This window comes from Lissotriton vulgaris, chromosome 5, assembly GCF_964263255.1.
Source record: "Lissotriton vulgaris chromosome 5, aLisVul1.2, whole genome shotgun sequence".
Classification (NCBI taxonomy): Eukaryota; Metazoa; Chordata; class Amphibia; order Caudata; family Salamandridae; genus Lissotriton; species Lissotriton vulgaris.
In genome coordinates this window covers 1,216,888,017-1,216,909,106 of record NC_141693.1, presented here as the reverse complement: position 1 = coordinate 1,216,909,106, position 21,090 = coordinate 1,216,888,017, and the positions used below count along the sequence as shown (strand labels likewise).

The 21,090-nt window shown below is 43.2% G+C and overlaps 1 protein-coding gene across 1 annotated transcript; it reads right to left on the bottom strand.

The window, feature by feature from the left end:
* Positions 1-1,534: 1,534 nt before the first annotated feature.
* LOC147712324 (olfactory receptor 6N1-like) lies at positions 1,535-2,494 on the bottom strand. Its single transcript, XM_086919634.1, has one exon. It carries the CDS (start codon positions 2,492-2,494, stop codon positions 1,535-1,537), a length of 960 nt encoding a protein of 319 aa, XP_086775760.1.
* Between the last annotated feature and the right edge of the window lie 18,596 nt (positions 2,495-21,090).

Genomic DNA, 21,090 nt, shown 5'->3' with positions numbered 1-21,090 from the left:
ACACTGCAGATGAAGATCCTCCCTCAAGGGCCGGGAGACAGTCGTCTCAGCGTGTCATAGAGCAACAGGAGAGTGCTAACAAGCAGTTCAGCGATCCGGGTACAGGAAACTCCGACTTCAGATGACAAGCACCTGAGAGCAGTTCAGGAGGAGCTTATGCAGAGCAAGAAAGAGAGAGAGAGAGAGAAAGGACTACTGCCTTCCTCAGCATTCTGGGAGATGTAATTCAGTACATTCACTCCCCATTCACGCCTTCATGTGCCTACTGCGCCCATGGTGAAATGTGACACCAAGTCCTCCTATCAATGATAAGAAGGAATCAACAGCAGCAGTTGCTGGGTGGAACGAATGATGCAGCGGTCACCGTCACCACACCCACTCCAACAATGTACCGCCTAAAAAGCCCAACCGAGAGCCCTATAGTTTAATAGAGTTTTGTAATCCTGCCCTGGGCCATTGTTGTTGATACCCCAAATTAAACTCTTTTACCTAACCATAAAACCCACCACACCCACCACTTTGACATAACTGCCCTACTTTATGATTCCATGGCAAAGGAAATCTCCTCCAATACTGTCCCTTTCCAAAAAATACACATTCAGCCTACTTTGTTTCCGAGCAGCAACTGCAATTTGTTATCAGTCTCTTTGTGGTATGCTGTGATGTTACCTTAAGATTTGTTTACTTTAATACAATTCTTACCTGGGTAGGAGCTCCGGTGGAGCTCCAACCCAGTAGAAACTGTAATAAAGAAAAATAAGCTTAAGGTAACATCACAACAGGGTTCTTTTCATCCCCCAGAAATAATCAATTACTCAAATAATAAGGGTAAAATGTTGGTACATATAACCAAATAAATAAACCAAGAGTATAATATCATAAATGGCAAAATATTTCAACACTGTACATTTGAAAAAAAAACTCCACACAGTATTGTATTAATTTATTAGTAATTTTCTATGGAGTGTTTTGTGTCACAAAAATTCCAAACTATTCAGCACACTTTGAGTTACAGGAAGTTTTGCACTGTGTTTAGGATTGATACATTTTTGTCACAGATTTATTTTTCAAGCAGTGAAAACTTTTTTCATTATAAATTATACTTTGTAATGATTTGTTTATGAACTAGAATTTGGAAAACTAAAATGTCATCTCTTTTTGAGGTAACAAAGCAATTTTGCTGTTTCTAGAGAAGTGGAGGAGATATTGTCAGGCATGAGAACACAGATATGATAAATCATTGATCTAATTCTACTGGCCTGATTCACAAAGGTAAATTTATTAAATGTTGGAATGGTATTCATAAACTATAAGTTTAATTTTACTAATTTTACAACTGCGGAGACTCCGCACTTGTGGCGGAGAACCTGCATGTAAAAAGATAGGTGTGTACTACTGTTTTGTGTGCCTCGACTGTGGAGTCTCTGCAGTTGTAAAATTACTATTAGTAACATTAAACTTGTAGCATGGTAATACCAAAAAATAGTAAACTTATGCAAAAGTGTAAGTTTACCTTTGAGAATCTGGTCCGATATTACTGGGGACAATATAATTTGCTACTGAAATTAAAGTACATCACACACATTTTTATCAATGCATCTTTAACCTCCTTGTTGCGCAGGCTGTAGATGAAAGGATTAAAAAGTGGTGTGAACACCACATAGAACACAGCCATCACTTTGTCCATTTCATTGGAGACTCTGTTTGTGGGTCGTACATACACAAATATTACTGTCCCATAGTAGATGGCCACCACAGTGATGTGGGAGGTACATGTGGAGAAGGCTTTCTGGCGCCCACTGGTAGAAGAGATCCTGGTTATAGTCCATATGATGCTTACATATGATATCAATATCAAAAGAATACTACTGAAGACAATACTCCAAGTAAGGATAAAAAATAATAGCTTGATGAATGTTGCATCTGTGCAAGAAAGTGCCAACAGAGGTGATATGTCACAAAAGAAATGGTTGATCTCATTAGGTCCACAATAGGAGAGACGTGCGATATAGGTGACTAGCACAATGGAATACAGGAAAACGGCTAGCCAACAACCTCCGGCAAGCATGCAGCACAAGCGAGTAGTCATGATGGCAGGGTACCGTAAAGGATGGCAGATGGCTAAGTACCTGTCAAAAGCCATGAGAGATAGCAGGTAATTCTCCAGAGCACCCATCGTGAAAAAGAAATAACACTGAGTGATGCAGCCGCCCAGAGAGATAGTGTCATGTCCTAGAAGAAAATTAGCCAGCATCTTTGGAACAGTGGAAGATGCATAGCAGATCTCCATGAAGGAGAAATTAATGAGGAGATAATACATTGGCCTGTGAAGGTGTCGCTCCCTCTTTACAACATAGATGATAGTCGCATTCCCGGTGATAATCAGTGTGTAGATGATAGAGAATAAAACAAAAAGCATGGTTTGAAATTCCTGTAATATGGGGAAGCCAAGGAGGATAACTTCGGTCACTCTGCTTTGATTCTTTCTTCCCATCTCCTGTGAAGGTGACTTAAAATTAGCACATAATATAGCAAATTGTCCACAGAGGCATCTAAATATCACTGTTCATTTGTTTTTCTTACCTCAAATAATTGTGGTTTGGTGAAAATGACACAATAACAAGAGAGTGTGTCATTTGAAGCTATAACTATCTTAATACTATATTCACTTTAGTTTATGCATTTAGATTTTACACATTTGAGAATAGTCAAGCATGAAAACTGCTATCAACGAGTGTACAAGAGGAGTTGAAACACTAATCAGAAGATGCTTTTAGGGTTCAATGAAACGTTTAATATATCACCTACCCTTTGAGTGATTTGGTCGTAAAGGGGTATTGGGATAACTTTCTTTGGGATGTGAACCAATGGGCTGTTACAGGACTGGAGTGTGTGAGTGAGGAAACCTAAATCATTACCATTCCAAAATCATTTCATTATACTGTTTTGGTACAATTATCTTTCCATTATTACAATGGTAAGTTGGAACAGAAAATGCAAAAGTGGTGTTGAATTTGAATGTTACTTGGGGGTAACAGTGTAGATTTTTACACTACCCCATGTATGCGTAAATTGCATGGGTTTAGACCTGGCTTCTTTGACGTGATTTCCCCTGTCTTTTTTGCATCTAATTTCCTGTTTTTTGACTGTGCTGCGTTTCGTTGTTTATGAAATTAGGTCTCTGGGTATTTTACCACTGCTGACTAGTGCTAAAGTGTAAGTGCTCCCAGTGTGAACTGTACTGGTGATTGGTTTAGCCATGATTTTCATATTTGATTTACTAGGAAGTCCATACTAAAGTGCACCTGGTGTGTTCAGGGCCTGCAAACGAAATGGTACTAGTTGGCCTGAAGCACCCACATGAGTAGCCTTGCAAACATGTCTCGGACAGGCCACTGCAGTGTTTGTGTGTGCATGTTTAAACTGGCATGTCGACCTGGCAAGTGCAACCCTCTTGCCAGGCCCAAACCTTCCCTTTTATTATCTTTTATTAGATGTAAGGCACCCTTAAGGTAGGTCCAAGGCAGCCCCGGGGCAGGATACGGTGTATTTAAAAGGTAGGACATGCACTGGTGTGTTTTTAATATCCTAATAATGAAAAACTTCAAATTTCATTTTTCACTAGTGCAAGGACTATCTCTTCCAAAGGGCCTTGGAATATCTTTTAGGTAATATTTCCCATCAGGGACCCACTTGTACATGATAGTACAGGAAAATAAATATGGTATTTGCACCGTGCAACTAGTCACAGTCTCCAATCCTAACTACACTTACACTGATGGTAAAAATATCACCAAAAAGCATAAAGCACCACTAGGGGTATCTGTTTGTGGGAAACCAAGCCAAAGCCACAAGCACAGGCTGACTGCGAAGGAATGCTGGTCGAATACAGGGACCAGGTTTGTCTCAGTGGAGGCTGGACAGTCACACAAATTAGTCATTCACCCATACATTCATTGAGACACATATAATCACTCACTTATACACCCAGTCACGCATCTTCTAATTCATCCATACATGCACTCCTACCCCCACTTATTCATCAAAACACCTTGGTGTACATATATATATTTAACACTCATAAACTTTTTAGAAACACTCACTGGATGATGTCATCAGTGATGTCATTTGTGATGTCATCAGTGATGTCGTTTGAGATTGTATGGTATTGTAATTGCATTTATATAGTGCTTACTACCCCTGATGAGGCGTTGAATCTCTTTTTTAGCGAAGAGCATGCAACTCAGGAACCCATAAAAGATTAGTGTTGAATTAGTATTGAAAGTAATTTGAATGGTGGATAAGTTAGTCAGCTATTTGGATTCAGAAGGATAGCGGAGGGATAGAAGAGGTAAAAAGGTTTGCATTTATATAGTACTTGTTACCCCTGATAGGGTGTTGAAACGCTTTTTTGGTGAGTAGCACTACTCCAGAACTCATAAAGGATTAGTGGTGAATTAGTATAGTGAAATTGTCATGTTGCGGATTTTTCGCCATTCCGATGTGCCACAAAACACATGCATGCATCGTAAATCCTCACTTCCGGGCGGAAGTGAAGTCCCGGTCTAGTTCTCCACCACCTAAAAGCACTTCCGAGGAAAACGCTTAAACGCGTAATGTTCCGCCGGTTCAGTGCTTCTGATTCATTGCAGAACCCGTCCGGAGCCCAGCAGGTTACAAAGTACTGTTCCCCGCTTCACGTTGTGACAACATTGACATTCTCGCCTGGATTACGAGTCACGGTAACGCTAGCAGTGCATATGCGCTGTTCGTGATATTTTCGTTTGCCGCTTTTGGCGTTACTCTTACTGTTTTTCCTGGTGTTTCATTACCGCGCAGGAGTGCTGTCCATATTGCTTTCTCGCTGGCATATAAAGCATTATCCCCTTAGTTATCCTTTTTTCTTGCAGCCCCGCAGGAGCGCTGCTGTGATTGCATCAATGCTGCGCAGGAGCGCTATTTGAACATGTACTGGGCCGCGCTATTGCGCTTACCCTGGAGTCTTGGTATTTGGGACACACCGCGCAGGAGCGCTATTTCCTTGGTTGTTATTCACCGTGCAGGAGCGCTTTATCCTTGCTTGTTACTTCCCACGCAGTAGCGTTGTTACTTTGGTGGTTTTTCTTGCTTTCCTCGTTTCTGCGCAGGAGCGCTTTACCTTCGTTGGTTGCATAAGCGCATGGACGCTTAACTTGTTGACCTTTCCTTCCTTGGTCCTGCACGCATGTTACACCGTGGTAAGTCAAGAGAACAGGGGCTCCTTCCTGCATGTGTTTCGTGGTTTACTCTGCAGCAGGAGTAGTGCTTTATCCTAATTGGGTATTTTCTTGTTTCCTCAGTCGTGTCAAGACCCTACCCTACTCCACTTCCACCAAGTCTTCTCCGTTCCTTTTTGGCTCCCATCCCTGGTTCCATCTCGTCCTTGCTGGGTGCCACTCCCCGCAAGGGTCAGGTGGGTACAGGGACGGTGGCCCTTGTCGTCTCTGCGGACTTCACAAGCACAGGTGAGTCTTGTGGGGCACCAAACAGAAATATGAAAGTAATTTGAATGGTGGACATTAGTCAGTTATATGGATTGAGAAGGATAGTAAATGGATAGAAGAGGGAAAAAGGATCGCATTTTTTAGCGCTTTTTAACCCTGATGGGAAGCTGAAGTGCTTTTTGGAGAAGTCGCACGCTACTCTGGAACCCGTAAAGGATTAGTGTTGAATTAGCATAGTGAAATATTAAAGTAATTTGAGTGGTGGATATGTTAGGCAGTTATTAGGAATGAGATGGGTAGCAGAGGGATAGAAGAATAAAAAGGTTTGCATTTATATAGAGCTTGTTACTACTGACTGGATGTTGAAGAGCTTTTTTGGTGAGTAGCATGCTACTCCAGAACCCATAAAGGATTAGTGTTGCATTAGCATAGTGAAATATGAAAGTAATTTAAGTGGTGAATATGTTAGTCAGTTATTTTGATGAGAAGGGTAGAGGGGGAATAGTAGAGGGAACAAGGTTTGCATTCAATAGCGCTTGGTACCCCTGAATGGGTGTTGAAGTGCTTTTTTGGCGATCAGCACTCTACTCCGGAACCCAAAAAGGATTAGTGTTGAATGTGTATAGTGAAATAAGAAAGTAATCTGAGTGGTTGATATGTTTGTCAGTTATTTGGATTGTGAAGGGAAATAGGCTTGCATTTATAGTGCTTGCTACCCCTGCAGAGGTGTTGAAGTGCTTTTTTGGCGAGTAGTACGCTACTCTGGAACCCATACAAGATTAGTGGTGAATTAGAATAGTGAAATATGAAATTTGAGAAGTGGACATGTTAGTCTGTTATTTTGTTTGAAAGGGAAAGTGGAGGTATGGAAATGTGAAGGATTTTAACTTTTTTGGGAGGTCATAGCAGTAGAATGAGGCTTGGGATGAGCAAATAGGGATGTGGAGGGAAAGCGTTAGAGTTTAGAAAGGCTTGTTTTGGGGAATTGGTATAGTACAAGAGGTGTCAGATAATGCAAGGAGGCCTAGAGTAGCAGAGAGTCTAGAAAGTTTTTTTGGGGGGATGACAGTAGTGGTAGGGGGTTTGGGATGAATGAGAGAGTGGATGTAGAGGATATATTGATAGAGGTATAGGATGGGAAATAGGGTAATGCATTGTAAAGAGTAGTAGAAAGAGGTTTGAGATGAGTCAGAGAGTTGAGGTGGAATATATAGAGGCATAGGGTGAGAATAGGGTAGTGCATTGGATATCCTGAATTAGAAGAAAGTAATAAATATATAGATCCTTAAGTATATGGAAATTATATAGATGCATAAAGGAAGAAAGTGTATGTAGAATAAAGATATTGATAGAGGTATAGGGTGAGAAATATGATTAGTGCATTGGCCAGAGTACTAGATAGATGTTTGAGATGAGTCAGAGAGTTCAATCAGGGAATTGTAAGCACGCTGCTCACCCGTGAGGGTCTCATGGCGCTGAAGAGGGGAGGGGGGCAGCAGATCCGTTAGCCAAAAAGACAGGTCATGAGGGCCTTCCTGAAGGTGTCCAGGGAGGGGACGCGTCTGATGTCTGCCAGCAGTTTGTTCCAGGTTTTGGCTGCAATGTGAGAGAAAGATCGTCTACCTGCTCTGGCTCTGTAGATGCGTGGGGTTTCGGCCAGTACTAGGTTGGAAGATCGGAGGTTTCTTTTCGATACATTGAACTTGATTCTGTTGTTGAGGTATTTGGGTCGATGCACAGTCTAAATATCGATTCCTAAATATCGACCTACAGAAATATCGAGTTGGAAATATCGAAGGCAAAGAATATCGAGGTCAAGAATATCATTGGACAGAATATGAACCCTAAGGTAAGTAATATCGAATTGTTTATATCGATGTAAGTAATATCGAAGTTAGTAATACCGATATCAAATATATTGATTTCGCTAATCTCGATGTTACTAATATCGATATTTGTATTATTGTTATGTATTGTAATATGTATGTGTTATATGTTTTTGTTAAGCATTTTACTTGCTGTAAATGATATGTGGCTTTATAGGGGAATAGGGTGGGGAGTAATTTATTTATACTAAATTAATTATTAATTTTTAGGAATTATAAATTAATTTCAATACATGTTTGCGTTTAAGTTCTGAAGCGGGTTGTGGGTTTATAGGAGAATTGGGTGGGAAGTAATTTATTTGTAATTAAGTAATGATTTATTTGTATTTATTGGTATTGATAATTATTTAATTTTTAATTAATATTAATTGGCTAATTACTTTAATTGGTAATTAATTGTTTAAATTGTTAATTAATGTTTGTAATTGGTAATTAATGTTTTTAATTGGTAATTCATTTTTTTATTTGGTAATTAATGTTTGTAAGTTGTAATTCATTTTGTTCATTGGTAATTACATTTTTAATTTGTAATTAATTATTTAATTGGCAATTAATATTTTAAATTGGTAATTCATTTTTACTAATTGGAAAATATGTTTAATTATTTGGTAATTAATGTTTCATACAATTTATTTTTGGGTATACAAATTATTTTATTGTTTCATATTTTTTAATTGTTAATCCATTTTTAAGAATTTATATGTTTTTTGTAATGAAACATATTTTTCGTTCAATATTTATTATTTGGTAACTAATATTTATTAATTAACATTTATTGGTATTTATTGTTAATTCATTGTTAATTAATAAATGTATTGTAATTATGCTTTTAATAACTATTGATGGGTATTTGTAAATGATGTAGAGTTATTTAAAAATAAAATTATTAAATATTTTAAATACAAACATTATTTATGAGTATGTTATATTTAACTTCTACCCTATCCAGCGCTTTCCCTAAAGTTGCACTCTCTGGAGTGGGAATAGTAATTTTTACCCCTACGCTATCCAGCGCTTTCCTTACTGTTGCACTCTCTGGAGTGGGAATAGTAATTTGTACCCCTACGTTATCCAATGCTTTCACTACTGTTGCACTCACTGGAGTAGAAATAGTAATTGTTACCCCTACGCTATCCAATGCTTTCCCTACTGTTGAACTCTCTGGAGTTGGAAGAGTAATTTTTACCCCTACGCCATCCAACGTTATCCCTACTGTTGCACTCTCTGGTGTGGGAATAGTAAGTTTTTAACCCTACGCTAGCCAACGCTTTCCCTATTGTTGCACTCTCTGGAGTGGGAATAGTCATTTTTACCCCTACGCTAGCCAACGCTTTCCCTACTGTTGCACTCTCTGGGGTGGGAAAAGTAATTTTTACTCCTACGCTATCCAATGCTTTCCCTACTAATGCACTCTCTGGAGTGGGAATAGTAATTTTTACCCCTACGCTATCCAACGCTTTCCCTAAAGTTGCACTCTCTGGAGTGGGAATAGTAATTTTCACCCCTATGCTATCCAGCGCTTTCCCTACTGTTGCACCCTCTGGAGTTGGAATAGTAATTTTAACCCCTACGCTATCCAACGCTTTCCCTACTTTTGCACCTTCTGGAGTTGGAATAGCAATTTTAACCCCTATGCTATCCAAAGCTTTCCCTATTGTTGCACCCTCTGGAGTTGGAATAGTAATTTTAACCCCTACGCTATCCAACGCTATCCCTACTGTAGAACCCTCTTGAGTTGGAATAGTAATTTTAACCCCTGGGCTATCCAACACTTTCCCTACTGTTGCACCCTCTGAAGTTGGAATAGTAATTTTAACCCTTATGCTATCCAACACTTTACCTACTGTTGCACTCTCTTGAGTTGGAATAGTAATTTTAACCCTACGCTATCTATTATTTATTGTTTTAGTTAATGTAGTGTCTAATTTATTTAAAAATATTTGTTAAACTTTGTTATATATCGTTTTGATATTTTTATTTATATTATTGTTGAATGGGTATGTATGTATTTATAATTTTTTTAACAATTTATAAGTTATTAGAGTAATTAATTGTAAATAATATTAAGTAAGTATATATGATATGTTATATATATATATGTTTTTTTTTATGTTATATGTATTAGTTATATTTTTAAATATAATTTTAAGTATGTTTGTTTTAATTATATGAATTATTTATTTAATTTTATATTATTTTAAACATTTTTTAAAACAATTATTCTTTACAATGATATTTTTTCTCTCAATATTTTTGCACTTACCATAATGTACATAGGACTTAGATATTTTTGACGTCGATATTCCGCCTCCGATATTTTTGACATCAATATTTTCGACATCGATATTCTGTCAGTGATTCAATTGGGTCCTTTGTTGTGTAGGCATTTGTAGGTGTGAGTGAGGATTTTGAAGGTGACTTTTCTCCATTCAAAGCCAATGGAGTCTTTGCAGGTGTTTCCTGATGTGTTTGTGCCGGGGAATGCCGAGGACGAGTCTGGCGGCCTTGTTCTGTATTGTCTGGAGTTTGCTGAGTAGGGCTTTGTTGGAGCGCGTTCCCATAGTCCAGTCTGCTGGTGATGGGTGCGTGGGTGACTGTCTTCCTTGCCTCCAGGAAATCCATTTGAGGATGTGTAGGATGTTTACACAGCTGGATGTGATGGCGTTGACCTATCGGTTCATGGTGAGTAATGCGTCGAGTATGATGTTGAGGTTTTTGGTGTGGTCTGTGGGGGGTAAGCTGGCTTCGGAGGGCGGTTGCCCACCAGGTGTTTTCCCATACTGAGGGAGTGGTTCCAAGGATGGGGAATTCTGTCTTTTCAGTGATGAGTTTCAGGCAGCTTCTGCTCATCCAGGCTGCGATGTCTTGCATTCCTTTCTGCAAGTTGAGTGTGGTGGTGGAGGGGTCTTTGTTGAGGGAGTTGAGCTGGGTGTTGTCGGCATAGGATGCGATGTTGAGGCCGTTTTGTCATATGATGGTTGTGAGGGGGGCCATATAGATGTTGAAGAGGATCGGGCTCAGCTATGTACCCTGTGGCACTACGCAGCTGAGTTCCATAGGATTGGAGAGGAAGGGTGGTAATCTGATCCTTTGGCTTCTTCCGGTGGGGAATGATCAGATCTAGTCCGGGGCAGTTCCTTGTAAGCTGACTTCGCGTAGCCTGGTGACTAACGTGCGGTGGGATACGGTGTAGAAGGCCGCTGATAGGTCGAGAAGGTGTAGCGCTGTTGTCCACGAAAGGACAAAAAAGGTACGCAATAGGCGGAAACCGCCGGGACACTACAACTCCCAGAAAGACTTGGGTGCTGGCAAACCGGAAGTGGTTGTGGGAACGGAGATATATGCAATCCCCCAGCGTAGCTCCGTGCTTGTCAATCTTGCCTTCCTGTCAAGAGAGAGAGAGCTTGAGCGCGGACGCTTGCCTTCCCGCTCGGCAGACGCCGCATCTTTTTCCTTCTCGTACTTTAGAGGTAGGAACCTGTAGAGCACGGCCGTGCTAGAGATACTGTTTATGTTTGTTTCCCATAGTCCAGAGGTGGAGCTACAGTCCTTTTGTTATCGTCCTTCGTTTCATACCTCTAGTGACAATAACTAGTAGGTGCCATTCGAAGCCACCCCTATCCTCCCTGTCAGGGTACCTGGAGGTAAAGGAACACTTGAGACTCAGTAATACCGAACCGGTACTACATCATCCAGAATCCTTTTCTTTGGGCTTCTCCCTTTTTGTTCTTTGTAAGTACGAGTTTCCCTTTGAAGTCTTTTATAGTCTACGAACTGTAGGCAGGGAACTAATGGTCTGTTCCCTTGTGTTTCCTCAGTAATAGTTGTGACCTGAAGACCTCCTTCCATAGTGACCAGACCACGAGGGGTACTTCGCAACAACATCCTCCTTCGTTGTTTCATCCCTTTTTCCTGGAGTGCCTTCTGTCCTGTGCATGAGCATATTGCAGGGAGAGTGGGCATTATTTGGGAACTGGGATACTAATCTTCGAGCTGTGGTCCCCGCCGGCCAGTACCTGAAGGTTAGTGGCTTATGGTTTCTCTGCATGGGATATCTGTGGGTTGCTAACCGTTACAGATTGACAAGCCCAAGTAGACAAGCCGAGCCTGGACCATGGAACCAAATACTATGTTAGCCTCGCTGGTAGAAAGCCTTACTGCGCTTCAACACGAGGTACACGCATCGCGTGTAGAAAACCAAGATATGAAGAAAGAAATGAATACCATGAGGAGAGAGGTAGCGGGCATGGTACGTAAAGGGCAGGGATCAGGTTCCTACATCAGAGAAGCAACTCTGCCTCCCCCTGGTCATCCAGTGACTCAACCCCTTCCTCAGGGAGCATCAGGGGGTGGGTTCGCGGTCCCCAATGCCATACCTCAGTCCTCCACCGACTCTACACCCACGGTGCATGTCATACAGAACACGGGCATTCCTCTTGCCCCACCAGAACGCTTTCATGGGGATCCAAAGAAATTTGAGACCTTCCTCAATCAATGCCGGCTCCACTTTCTGTGCAAGCCAGCGGTGTTTCAGAACGACGCGTCCAAAACATCCTTTATGATGTCCTATATGAGTGGGAACGCGGCTAGTTGGACAATCCCGTTAATGGAGAAGAATGATCCGGTGTTGCATCATTTCCCTGATTTCTGTTCGGCTCTCCGGAGGTTGTTTGACCGCAAGACTCATATGTTGTCCTTGGACAAAGAACTTATCACGTTACGCCAGGGGTCACAGGACCTCTTGACTTATATCACCGCTTTCAATAGACTGGTGGTTGAAACAGACTGGCCCCAGGAGAAACGCACCTCGTTGTTCTATCAAGGACTACGCAGTGAGTTAAAAGACGTCCTATCACAAGTAGTCCAAATGCCTGCCAACTGCGAGGATTTGATAGATCTGACAGTCCAACTCGACCATCGCCTCCTGGAAAGGCGGGGAGACCGGAACCGGAGCGACATGAAGGGATGGTATCCCAAACCAAAACCATCGTCGGAGGAAGGTCCTAAGAAGCCGGAGGGGGTTGAGCCGATGCAGATCGGTGGGATCCGAGGTCCTCTGACAACGGAAGAACGGGATCGCAGACGAAGGATGAAGCTTTGTTTGTATTGTGGAAAAGGGGGGCACTTCATACGCGAATGCAGAGCGAGGGCCCAACAACCGGAGAGAAACCCGGGGTCAAGAAAATCCGTTATAATGGGAACCAAGGAGACGTCGGAAAACTAAAAAGTCCGGCCCAGACTGAGGTCGCTGGGTTGGACGTGAGACAGACATCGATCTCCTCTCTCCTTGCCAACACGATGATGCCAGCGGTGGCCCATATAAACATGCCGGTGACATTATTCATAGCAGGAAACAACGTCACTCATGTGGAAGCCCTGCTGGATTCGGGGGCCACAGGGAACTACATTGACCTCGAGTATGCTGCATCCCTTGGAATTGAGTGGGAGAGAAAGAAGGAGCCAGAAAACGTAAAAGCAGTTGACGGCTCTTCCTTGACCTCTGGGCCAGTAACCAAACATACGGTGCCTCTGCGCATGCAGCATGAAGAACACCATGAATTCATACAATTTGACCTGATAGCGGCGCCACAGTTCCGCCTCATCCTCGGCATGCCCTGGCTGACACTCCACGATCCTGATGTAAGCTGGTCAGCACGAACTGTGACGATGAACTCGGCCTACTGCAAGGAACATTGCTGCAAAAGTTTCCAGGAGATAGCCGAAGACGTAGAGACCCCGTGGGCGCATCATTTGGCGGTATCCTGTGCTGAAACCCCGAAAAAGACCAGCTCTTTACCCAGAGAATATGAAAGGTTTCATGAACTCTTTGACAAGAAGCAGGCAACGAGATTACCCCCGCATCGTGAGTACGATTGCTGTATTGATCTTCTACCCGGAGCAGCGATTCCATGCAGTAGAGTCTATGCTCTAGCAGAGAAAGAGAACCAGTATTTGAGAAAATACCTTGATGAAAACATGGCCTCCGGATTCATTCGCCATTCCACTTCCCCTGCTTCCTCCCCTTTATTTTTCATCCCGAAAAAGGATTGTGATGAGTTGAGACCCTGTATCGACTACAGAGCACTGAATAGTATCACAGTCAAAAACAGATACCCCCTTCCGTTGATATCCGTTCTGATGGATCAAATCAAAGGAGCCCGCTATTTCACCAAGCTGGACCTTCGTGGGGCCTACCACCTGGTGCGCGTAAAACAAGGCGACGAGTGGAAGACCGCATTCCGCACCAAGTTTGGGCTCTTTGAGTATAGGGTAATGCCCTTTGGTCTATGCAACGCCCCTGCCGCCTTCCAATATTTCATGGATGAGGTGCTAAGGGGATTGTTAGATACCATATGCATGGTATACATCGATGATATACTCATCTATTCGGAGACCATGCAAGACCATGTACAACATGTCACCGAAGTACTAGAACGCCTGCAACAAAACGAATTGTACGCCAAACTTGAAAAGTGTCTCTTTCATGTCCCCGAGGTATCCTTTCTGGGCTACGTGATCAACGCTAACGGATTCCAGATGGAAACTGGAAAAGTCGAGGCCATCAAGAACTGGGCTACGCCACGGAGCGTCAAATCAGTGCAGAGTTTCCTGGGCTTTGCAAATTATTACAGGAGATTTATAAAAGATTTTTCCAGGATTATTCATCCCATCTCCTGTCTGCTGCGAAAAAATGTGCCATTTGTGTGGGGGGAAGAAGCAGATCTCTCCTTTCGCACCCTCAAGGAGCGCTTCACGCAAGCCCCCATTTTGCGCCATCCAGATGCCCAACTGCCATTCATATTGGAAACAGATGCATCCCAGTTCGCTCTGGGAGGGGTCTTGTCCCAAAGACACCCGACAACTGGACAAATACATCCCGTCGCCTATTACTCAAAGAAACTGAGCCCAAGCGAGATCAATTATTCCATCACGGATAAAGAATTGCTCGCCATCAAAAGGGGCTGCGAAGAATGGAGACACTCCTTGTGGGGGGCCCGGCATACCTTTGAAATATACACGGATCACAGGAACCTTCTGTTCTTGAAAACGGCGAAAGCCCTCACACCAAGACAACTCCGATGGACTCTCTTTTTTTCGGATTACGACTTCGTGATCAAGTATCGCCCCGGTCCACAAAATGGGAAGGCCGATGCCCTTTCCAGGAACCAGGATATCACAGACTCCGACACCATGGAACACAGTGAACCTCCTTCGATTCTGTCTGAGGGTGCCTTTCCCGAAAGCACCATTGCCTTGCTCACGTCCACTGATTTCCTCGAGGACATTAGAGTGTCGTTGACGGACATCGATATCCCAACATGGCTCCAAGAAGAACCCCTAGGGCGCACACAAAACAACGACCTTTTGTATCATCACCATGCCTTGTATGTCCCGGACCCTGGCCTACAGATGCAGGTACTTACGTGGGCTCACGACTCTGTGCTGGGAGGACATTGGGGTGTCTATAAGACTATTGCCACCATAGAGCGGTCTTTCTGGTGGCCCAACCTCAGGAACGACGTAAAGAAATACGTCCGGAATTGTTCGGTGTGCGCACAAAGCAAGGCGATACATAACCGACCCGCTGGGTTGCTCCGCCCGATTCCCATTCCTCCCAAACCGTGGCACACTGTATCAATGGACTTCATAGTTGAAATGCCGTTGTGTCAAGGAAAGACTACAATCCTGGTCCTTGTTGACCATCTGACCAAAATGGGCCATTTTGTACCTTTGGAGAGAATACCCACCTCCGCAGAACTGGCACTCGTGATCCTGCAACATCTCGTGAGAGCCCATGGTGTCCCATCCGTTTTCATTACAGATCGGGGGTCGCAGTTTACATCCCGTTTCTGGAAGGCCCTTTGCAAAACACTAACCATCGATGCCCGGCTCTCAACGAGTTACCACCCTCAAACAGACGGAAAAACGGAACGCCTCAACCAGACCATAGAGCAGTATTTGCGATGTTTTTCCCTACAAAACACTGTCGACTGGGTCACCCTCCTGTGGATGGCAGAGTTCACCTACAATAACACCGAACACTCCACTCTGGGCTGCTCCCCTTTCTTTTGTCTTTTGGGTTATCACCCGAACATTCTTCCTTTTGAATGGCCTGTAGCATCACAGCTGCCGAGCATCCAAGAACACCATGCTCATCTGCATGCGGTCCAAATCGACGCCATTCATCATCTGGCAGCTGCCCAAGCAAAGCAGAAAAGACATGCGGACACGAAACGCAGTCCTGAGCCAGAGTACGAGGTGGGGGACAAGGTATGGCTTTCCACGAGATATCTCCATCTCCGGGGTATCAACAAACTAAAACCCAAGTACATAGGACCTTACAGTATCGAGGAAGTGATAAACCCTGTGGCCATGAGATTGTCCATTCCTCGCACCTGGCATATCCACCCCGTGTTTCATGTGTCCCTTCTCCAGCCCTGCCCCGTTGAGACTAGACTACCCGTTCAACCCCCTCCTGTGCTAGTGGATGGGTTGGAGGAATATGAGGTGCAGGAACTGTTAGACTCAAGGTTGTACCGGGGTAGGGTTCAGTATCTAGTACATTGGAAAGGGTTTGGGGTCGAGGAACGCACTTGGGAACCCGAACAAAACCTCCATTGTCCCGAGCTGGTGGTTCGCTTCCACGAGGAGCATCCGGGGAAGCCGGGTCGACCGCCGAGTCGGCAGTCCTTGAGAGGGGGCTCTGTAGCGCTGTTGTCCACGAAAGGACAAAAAAGGTACGCAATAGGCGGAAACCGCCGGGACACTACAACTCCCAGAAAGACTTGGGTGCTGGCAAACCGGAAGTGGTTGTGGGAACGGAGATATATGCAATCCCCCAGCGTAGCTCCGTGCTTGTCAATCTTGCCTTCCTGTCAAGAGAGAGAGAGCTTGAGCGCGGACGCTTGCCTTCCCGCTAGGAGGACTTCGGAGAGAGTGGTGCGCGGACGCTTGCCTTCCCGCTAGGAGGACTTCGGAGAGAGTGGTGCGCGGACGCTTGCCTTCCCGCAAGGAGGACGCCGGATCAAGTGGTGCGCGGACGCTTGCCTTCCCGCTCGGCAGACGCCGCATCTTTTTCCTTCTCGAACTTTAGAGGTAGGAACCTGTAGAGCACGGCCGTGCTAGAGATACTGTTTATGTTTGTTTCCCATAGTCCAGAGGTGGAGCTACAGTCCTTTTGTTATCGTCCTTCGTTTCATACCTCTAGTGACAATAACTAGTAGGTGCCATTCGAAGCCACCCCTATCCTCCCTGTCAGGGTACCTGGAGGTAAAGGAACACTTGAGACTCAGTAATACCGAACCGGTACTACATCATCCAGAATCCTTTTCTTTGGGCTTCTCCCTTTTTGTTCTTTGTAAGTACGAGTTTCCCTTTGAAGTCTTTTATAGTCTACGAACTGTAGGCAGGGAACTAATGGTCTGTTCCCTTGTGTTTCCTCAGTAATAGTTGTGACCTGAAGACCTCCTTCCATAGTGACCAGACCACGAGGGGTACTTCGCAACAACATCCTCCTTCGTTGTTTCATCCCTTTTTCCTGGAGTGCCTTCTGTCCTGTGCATGAGCATATTGCAGGGAGAGTGGGCATTATTTGGGAACTGGGATACTAATCTTCGAGCTGTGGTCCCCGCCGGCCAGTACCTGAAGGTTAGTGGCTTATGGTTTCTCTGCATGGGATATCTGTGGGTTGCTAACCGTTACAGAAGGATGAGGGCTGTGGAGTGGCCTTAGTCCAGGAGGGTGTGGCTTTCGTCTGTGGGAGCGAGCAGGGCAGTTTCAGTGCTGTGGTTGCTTCGTAATCCGGAATGTGTTGAGGACGGCGTTCTCTTCAATGAATCGTGTCAGTTCCCTGTTGACTGTTTTCTCTGCAACTTTGGATGCGAAGAGGAGGAGAGAGATGGGTAGGTAGTTGTTGAGGTCGGTGGGGTCAGCTTTGGGTTTTTTGAGCAGGATTGAGTTGAGGTAGAGGATATATTGAGAGAGGTATAGAGTGAGAAATAGGCTAGTGCATTGTATGCCTTTTTAGGAGAAAAGTAATAAATATATAGATCCAAGTATATGGAAGGTATATAGATGCAAAAAAGAAGTAAGTATATGTAGATTAAAGATGCATTAAATAAACTCTGGTTTTCAAGTGTTGTTGTACTTAAAAATCTATTTTATTAATTTTTTTTTAAATATAATTATTCTACATGTTTATACAAAGCAATGCACATATATAGGTACATATTTATAATTCAAATAAATGCTTTTATACAGAGTGATATGCTATATATTTCTTTTAGCGTATGGTGCTTATGTGGGGAAGAGCAAATTCTTGAGTAGTTTTCTGGAGATAAGGTGGTTGTCCGTTGATCTTCTGGGGGTAGAAAGTTCCATAGTTTGGCTGCTTGAACAGAGAAGGATGTGATATCCATGTTTTTTACTTGTATCTTGCGATTTTGAGGCGAGGTGCCACTCTAGAGCGGAGGTTCCTTTGTTGAATGTGTTTGGTGATTATATTCCTGATGAAAAGTGGTCCCATTCCATGTATCACTGTGTGGTAACACAAAGCAAATTGCAGGTAGATCTTCTGGCAACCGGTAACCAATGCAGGGCTTTCAAGTTAGGGGAGATGTAATCTTGTGGTTTGATATGCAAGAGTAGTCTGTAGGCCGAGTTCTAAATCCGTTGTAGTCTTTTCATGGTCGTTAAAGGTGATCTGTGGTAGAGGCTATTGGCGTAATCAAGTTTAGACAGAGCAAGGGAGATGGTAGCTTGGAACTTATATGAAAATCCCAAATGGGGACAGATTCGTCTCAGAGTTTTTATACTAACAAAGCTTGATAGTTTGTCCACTTGGGCATTCATAAATAGCTTGGAATCCATGGTCATTCCGAGATTGCTTACTTCTGTCGATACTTTAGGCGGTGATCCCAGTTCATCAGGCCAGGCGGCAAGTGGGTCATATTGTTTCCAATCGCCACAAGTAAGTATATCCGTTTTGGAAGTATTCAATTTGAGATGGCTCCCAGTCATACATTGATCCACTGCTCTGAGACAACTGAAAATTGGTGAGTTTACAATGTCTTTGGGGCATCCATCTGTATAGTTATAGCACATGAGCTAAAATTGATTGATCATTACCGGTAATGACTTCATGTAGATGTTGAAAAGCATGGGTAAGATGATAGAGCCTTGAGGGACCCCTTCCTTTGTGGAGTATGGTTTGGGCAAGAAAGATGGGGTATGGATGACATTAGTTCTCATTTGAAGGTAGGACATGATCCAGTCTACAGTATTCCCTTTTATGGGGGCTTCGTAGAGTCTTTGTATCAGAGTCTCATGATCAACCTTGTCAAAGGCAGCCGAAAGGTGGGAGAGGAGTAGCGCAGCAACTCTGTTGTGGACAACTGTGTTCTTCTAATCATCAGAGATGGCAAGGAAAATTGCCCCTGGTGCTTTTATTCTTACTTCGGAATCATCCAGACCCACACTCTCTGGTGACCTGGAGAGTCGACTAGATGAGTTCACCAGCTGGGTTTCAAAGGCTGTCAGTTCTCTTGCCCCATTGAGTTAAATGAGAGCTGCCAGGGGTTCTCCTTCTAAACCCTGGTACAACCTAGCACTTAGAGAACTGACACATGAATGCAAGATTCTGGAGCGAGCATGGCGTCGCAGTGACTACTGCCTGGCCCCAAGCTGAAACTCAGAGCCAAGCAGAAAATCTATTAGTAGGCCATAGCTCAGGCAAAGAGGGAATTCTTCACGGCACGCATTGACTCTGTGAAAAACAATTCTAAAGGATGTTAGTTGTGCTTCTAAGTGTTCCAAAATGAATTTGTTTCACTGTGGATAGGTGGATGCATGTAAGGAGGTTTAATGTGAGTCGCTTAGTGTTGTTTTATGTTGGAAAGCAAGCAAATGGTGGTCTGACCATGTGAGTGGAGTTATAGTTTGAAAGGTGACTAGTTTGGTATTCGTAAAAATGACATCTAGAATGTGTCAAGCAATGAGTGTGGGTATGTGGACAATCTGATGCAGGTTCAGTGCATCTAGGCCTGTTTTTGGATGGGGCATATTGGGTTTGTCAAACCAAATGTAGAGGTCTCCCAGAATGCATAGGTTGGAGTGTATTGCTATCAGATTTGAAACTGTATCTAGAAGTGTGTCTGGGAATGTCACCTTGCTAGGTGGAGGTCTGAAATGGAGCCAGAATTTACAGGAGGAAGACAGTGTAAGATTGCATTTGGTGAGAAGACCCTCACAAATCTTTATGGAGATGTTGGCAACTTTAGTGATATGTAATGTTTGCCTGATCACAGCAGCTGTGCCATCTCCTTTTTTGCCTATATGGTTTTGGGTATTATTTGATAGCCTTGAGGAACGGCTTCATGCAGGACTGGAGCCATTTCCTCTCCCAATCATAATACAGTTATGAATAGTATGTCTGGTTTTGTGACAGAGAGAAGGTCATAGATGTGATGTTTGTTTTTAGAGAGTGATCGAGCATTTATTAGTAGACAGTTTAGATAATGTGGTTTGGTGACAGTGAGACCTTGTTTTGTAGAAAAGTGATCAGTATTGTGTCAGTTTGTAGCAGGTGTGTTTTAGTGCTGGTATCAGCTGTACTAGGTAGCAATTGTATAGCTGTTCTGTAACATGGTCCAGCAGGCTAAGAAGGCATTTTGATGGGTCTGTGTGGGTGTTTGAGAGTGTGTTGGTATGCTGTGTTGTTTCTGTGATGTAACCTTGTTGCGCAGTAGACATGGAAAGGCAAAGTTGTGATGTGCTGCATATTGCTTATATCGTATGTGTGTGTCTAGGGTGGAAAGTGTATGAGTTAGGGGTGGTAGTGCAGCATGTGGGCCATGTTATAAGATTCTAAACTGTCCAGTTAATGTGAGGCAATTAGAAGAGAGTTTTATGAGATTGATTTGTTTGTATAGTATTGTTTGCGAGTAGAAGTTGTAAGGTAAGGGGGTGGTGATGTCTTTGTGAGTAGAGTGAATGTTGTGTGCATAGGAGGGGATGAAGTAGACTTAAGACTTTGTCTTAGACTTGTTTTCTGCAAGAGTCAAAATGTGTGGTGCTGTGAAGTGTAAGTAGAAAGAAGAGGGTGTGTTGGTTGGACAAATGATGGAAATGAGTTTAGGTTTGTTAGTGATAAAAGTGTGTCTGTTAGGAGTATTTAAAGCGTGAGTGTGTATCTGGATGTTTTTTAGTTCAGTATGGTATGTATTTTAGTTGTGTTAGTGATGAGTGGATTGGTTATTGGTATAGGATAAAATTGTGTACTGTTTGTAGGTGATAGTGGATATGTGTGGTAGCTGGGATACAAGGGTATATAGGTGTGGTTTGTAGTGTATGCTAGGCTCTTGATTTGTGCATGTTGTTGGGTTGTAGTACACATGTGGAGTACTTTTGATGTGAGTGTGTTACTCTTCACTTCTTCCCTTCAAAAAACTTTATTTCGGCATTACTGCCATAAAAGCACAATAAAAAGGTCACATAATTTCATTAAGGGGAAGAGGTAAATCACGTCATGGGATAACATTATACAGGGTATAGACAATTTACAAAGATTGCTCTCTCACGTTTTATCCCTTAGAATAAGCAATTTATACAGTTGAAATGAAATAACAAGTGTTACTCTGTATGTGGATGGTGTAGGGTGGTTATTAGTGTATGAGAAAATGGGCAGTATTTCTGGCCCTGGTTCGACCAGTTTGGAACAGGCT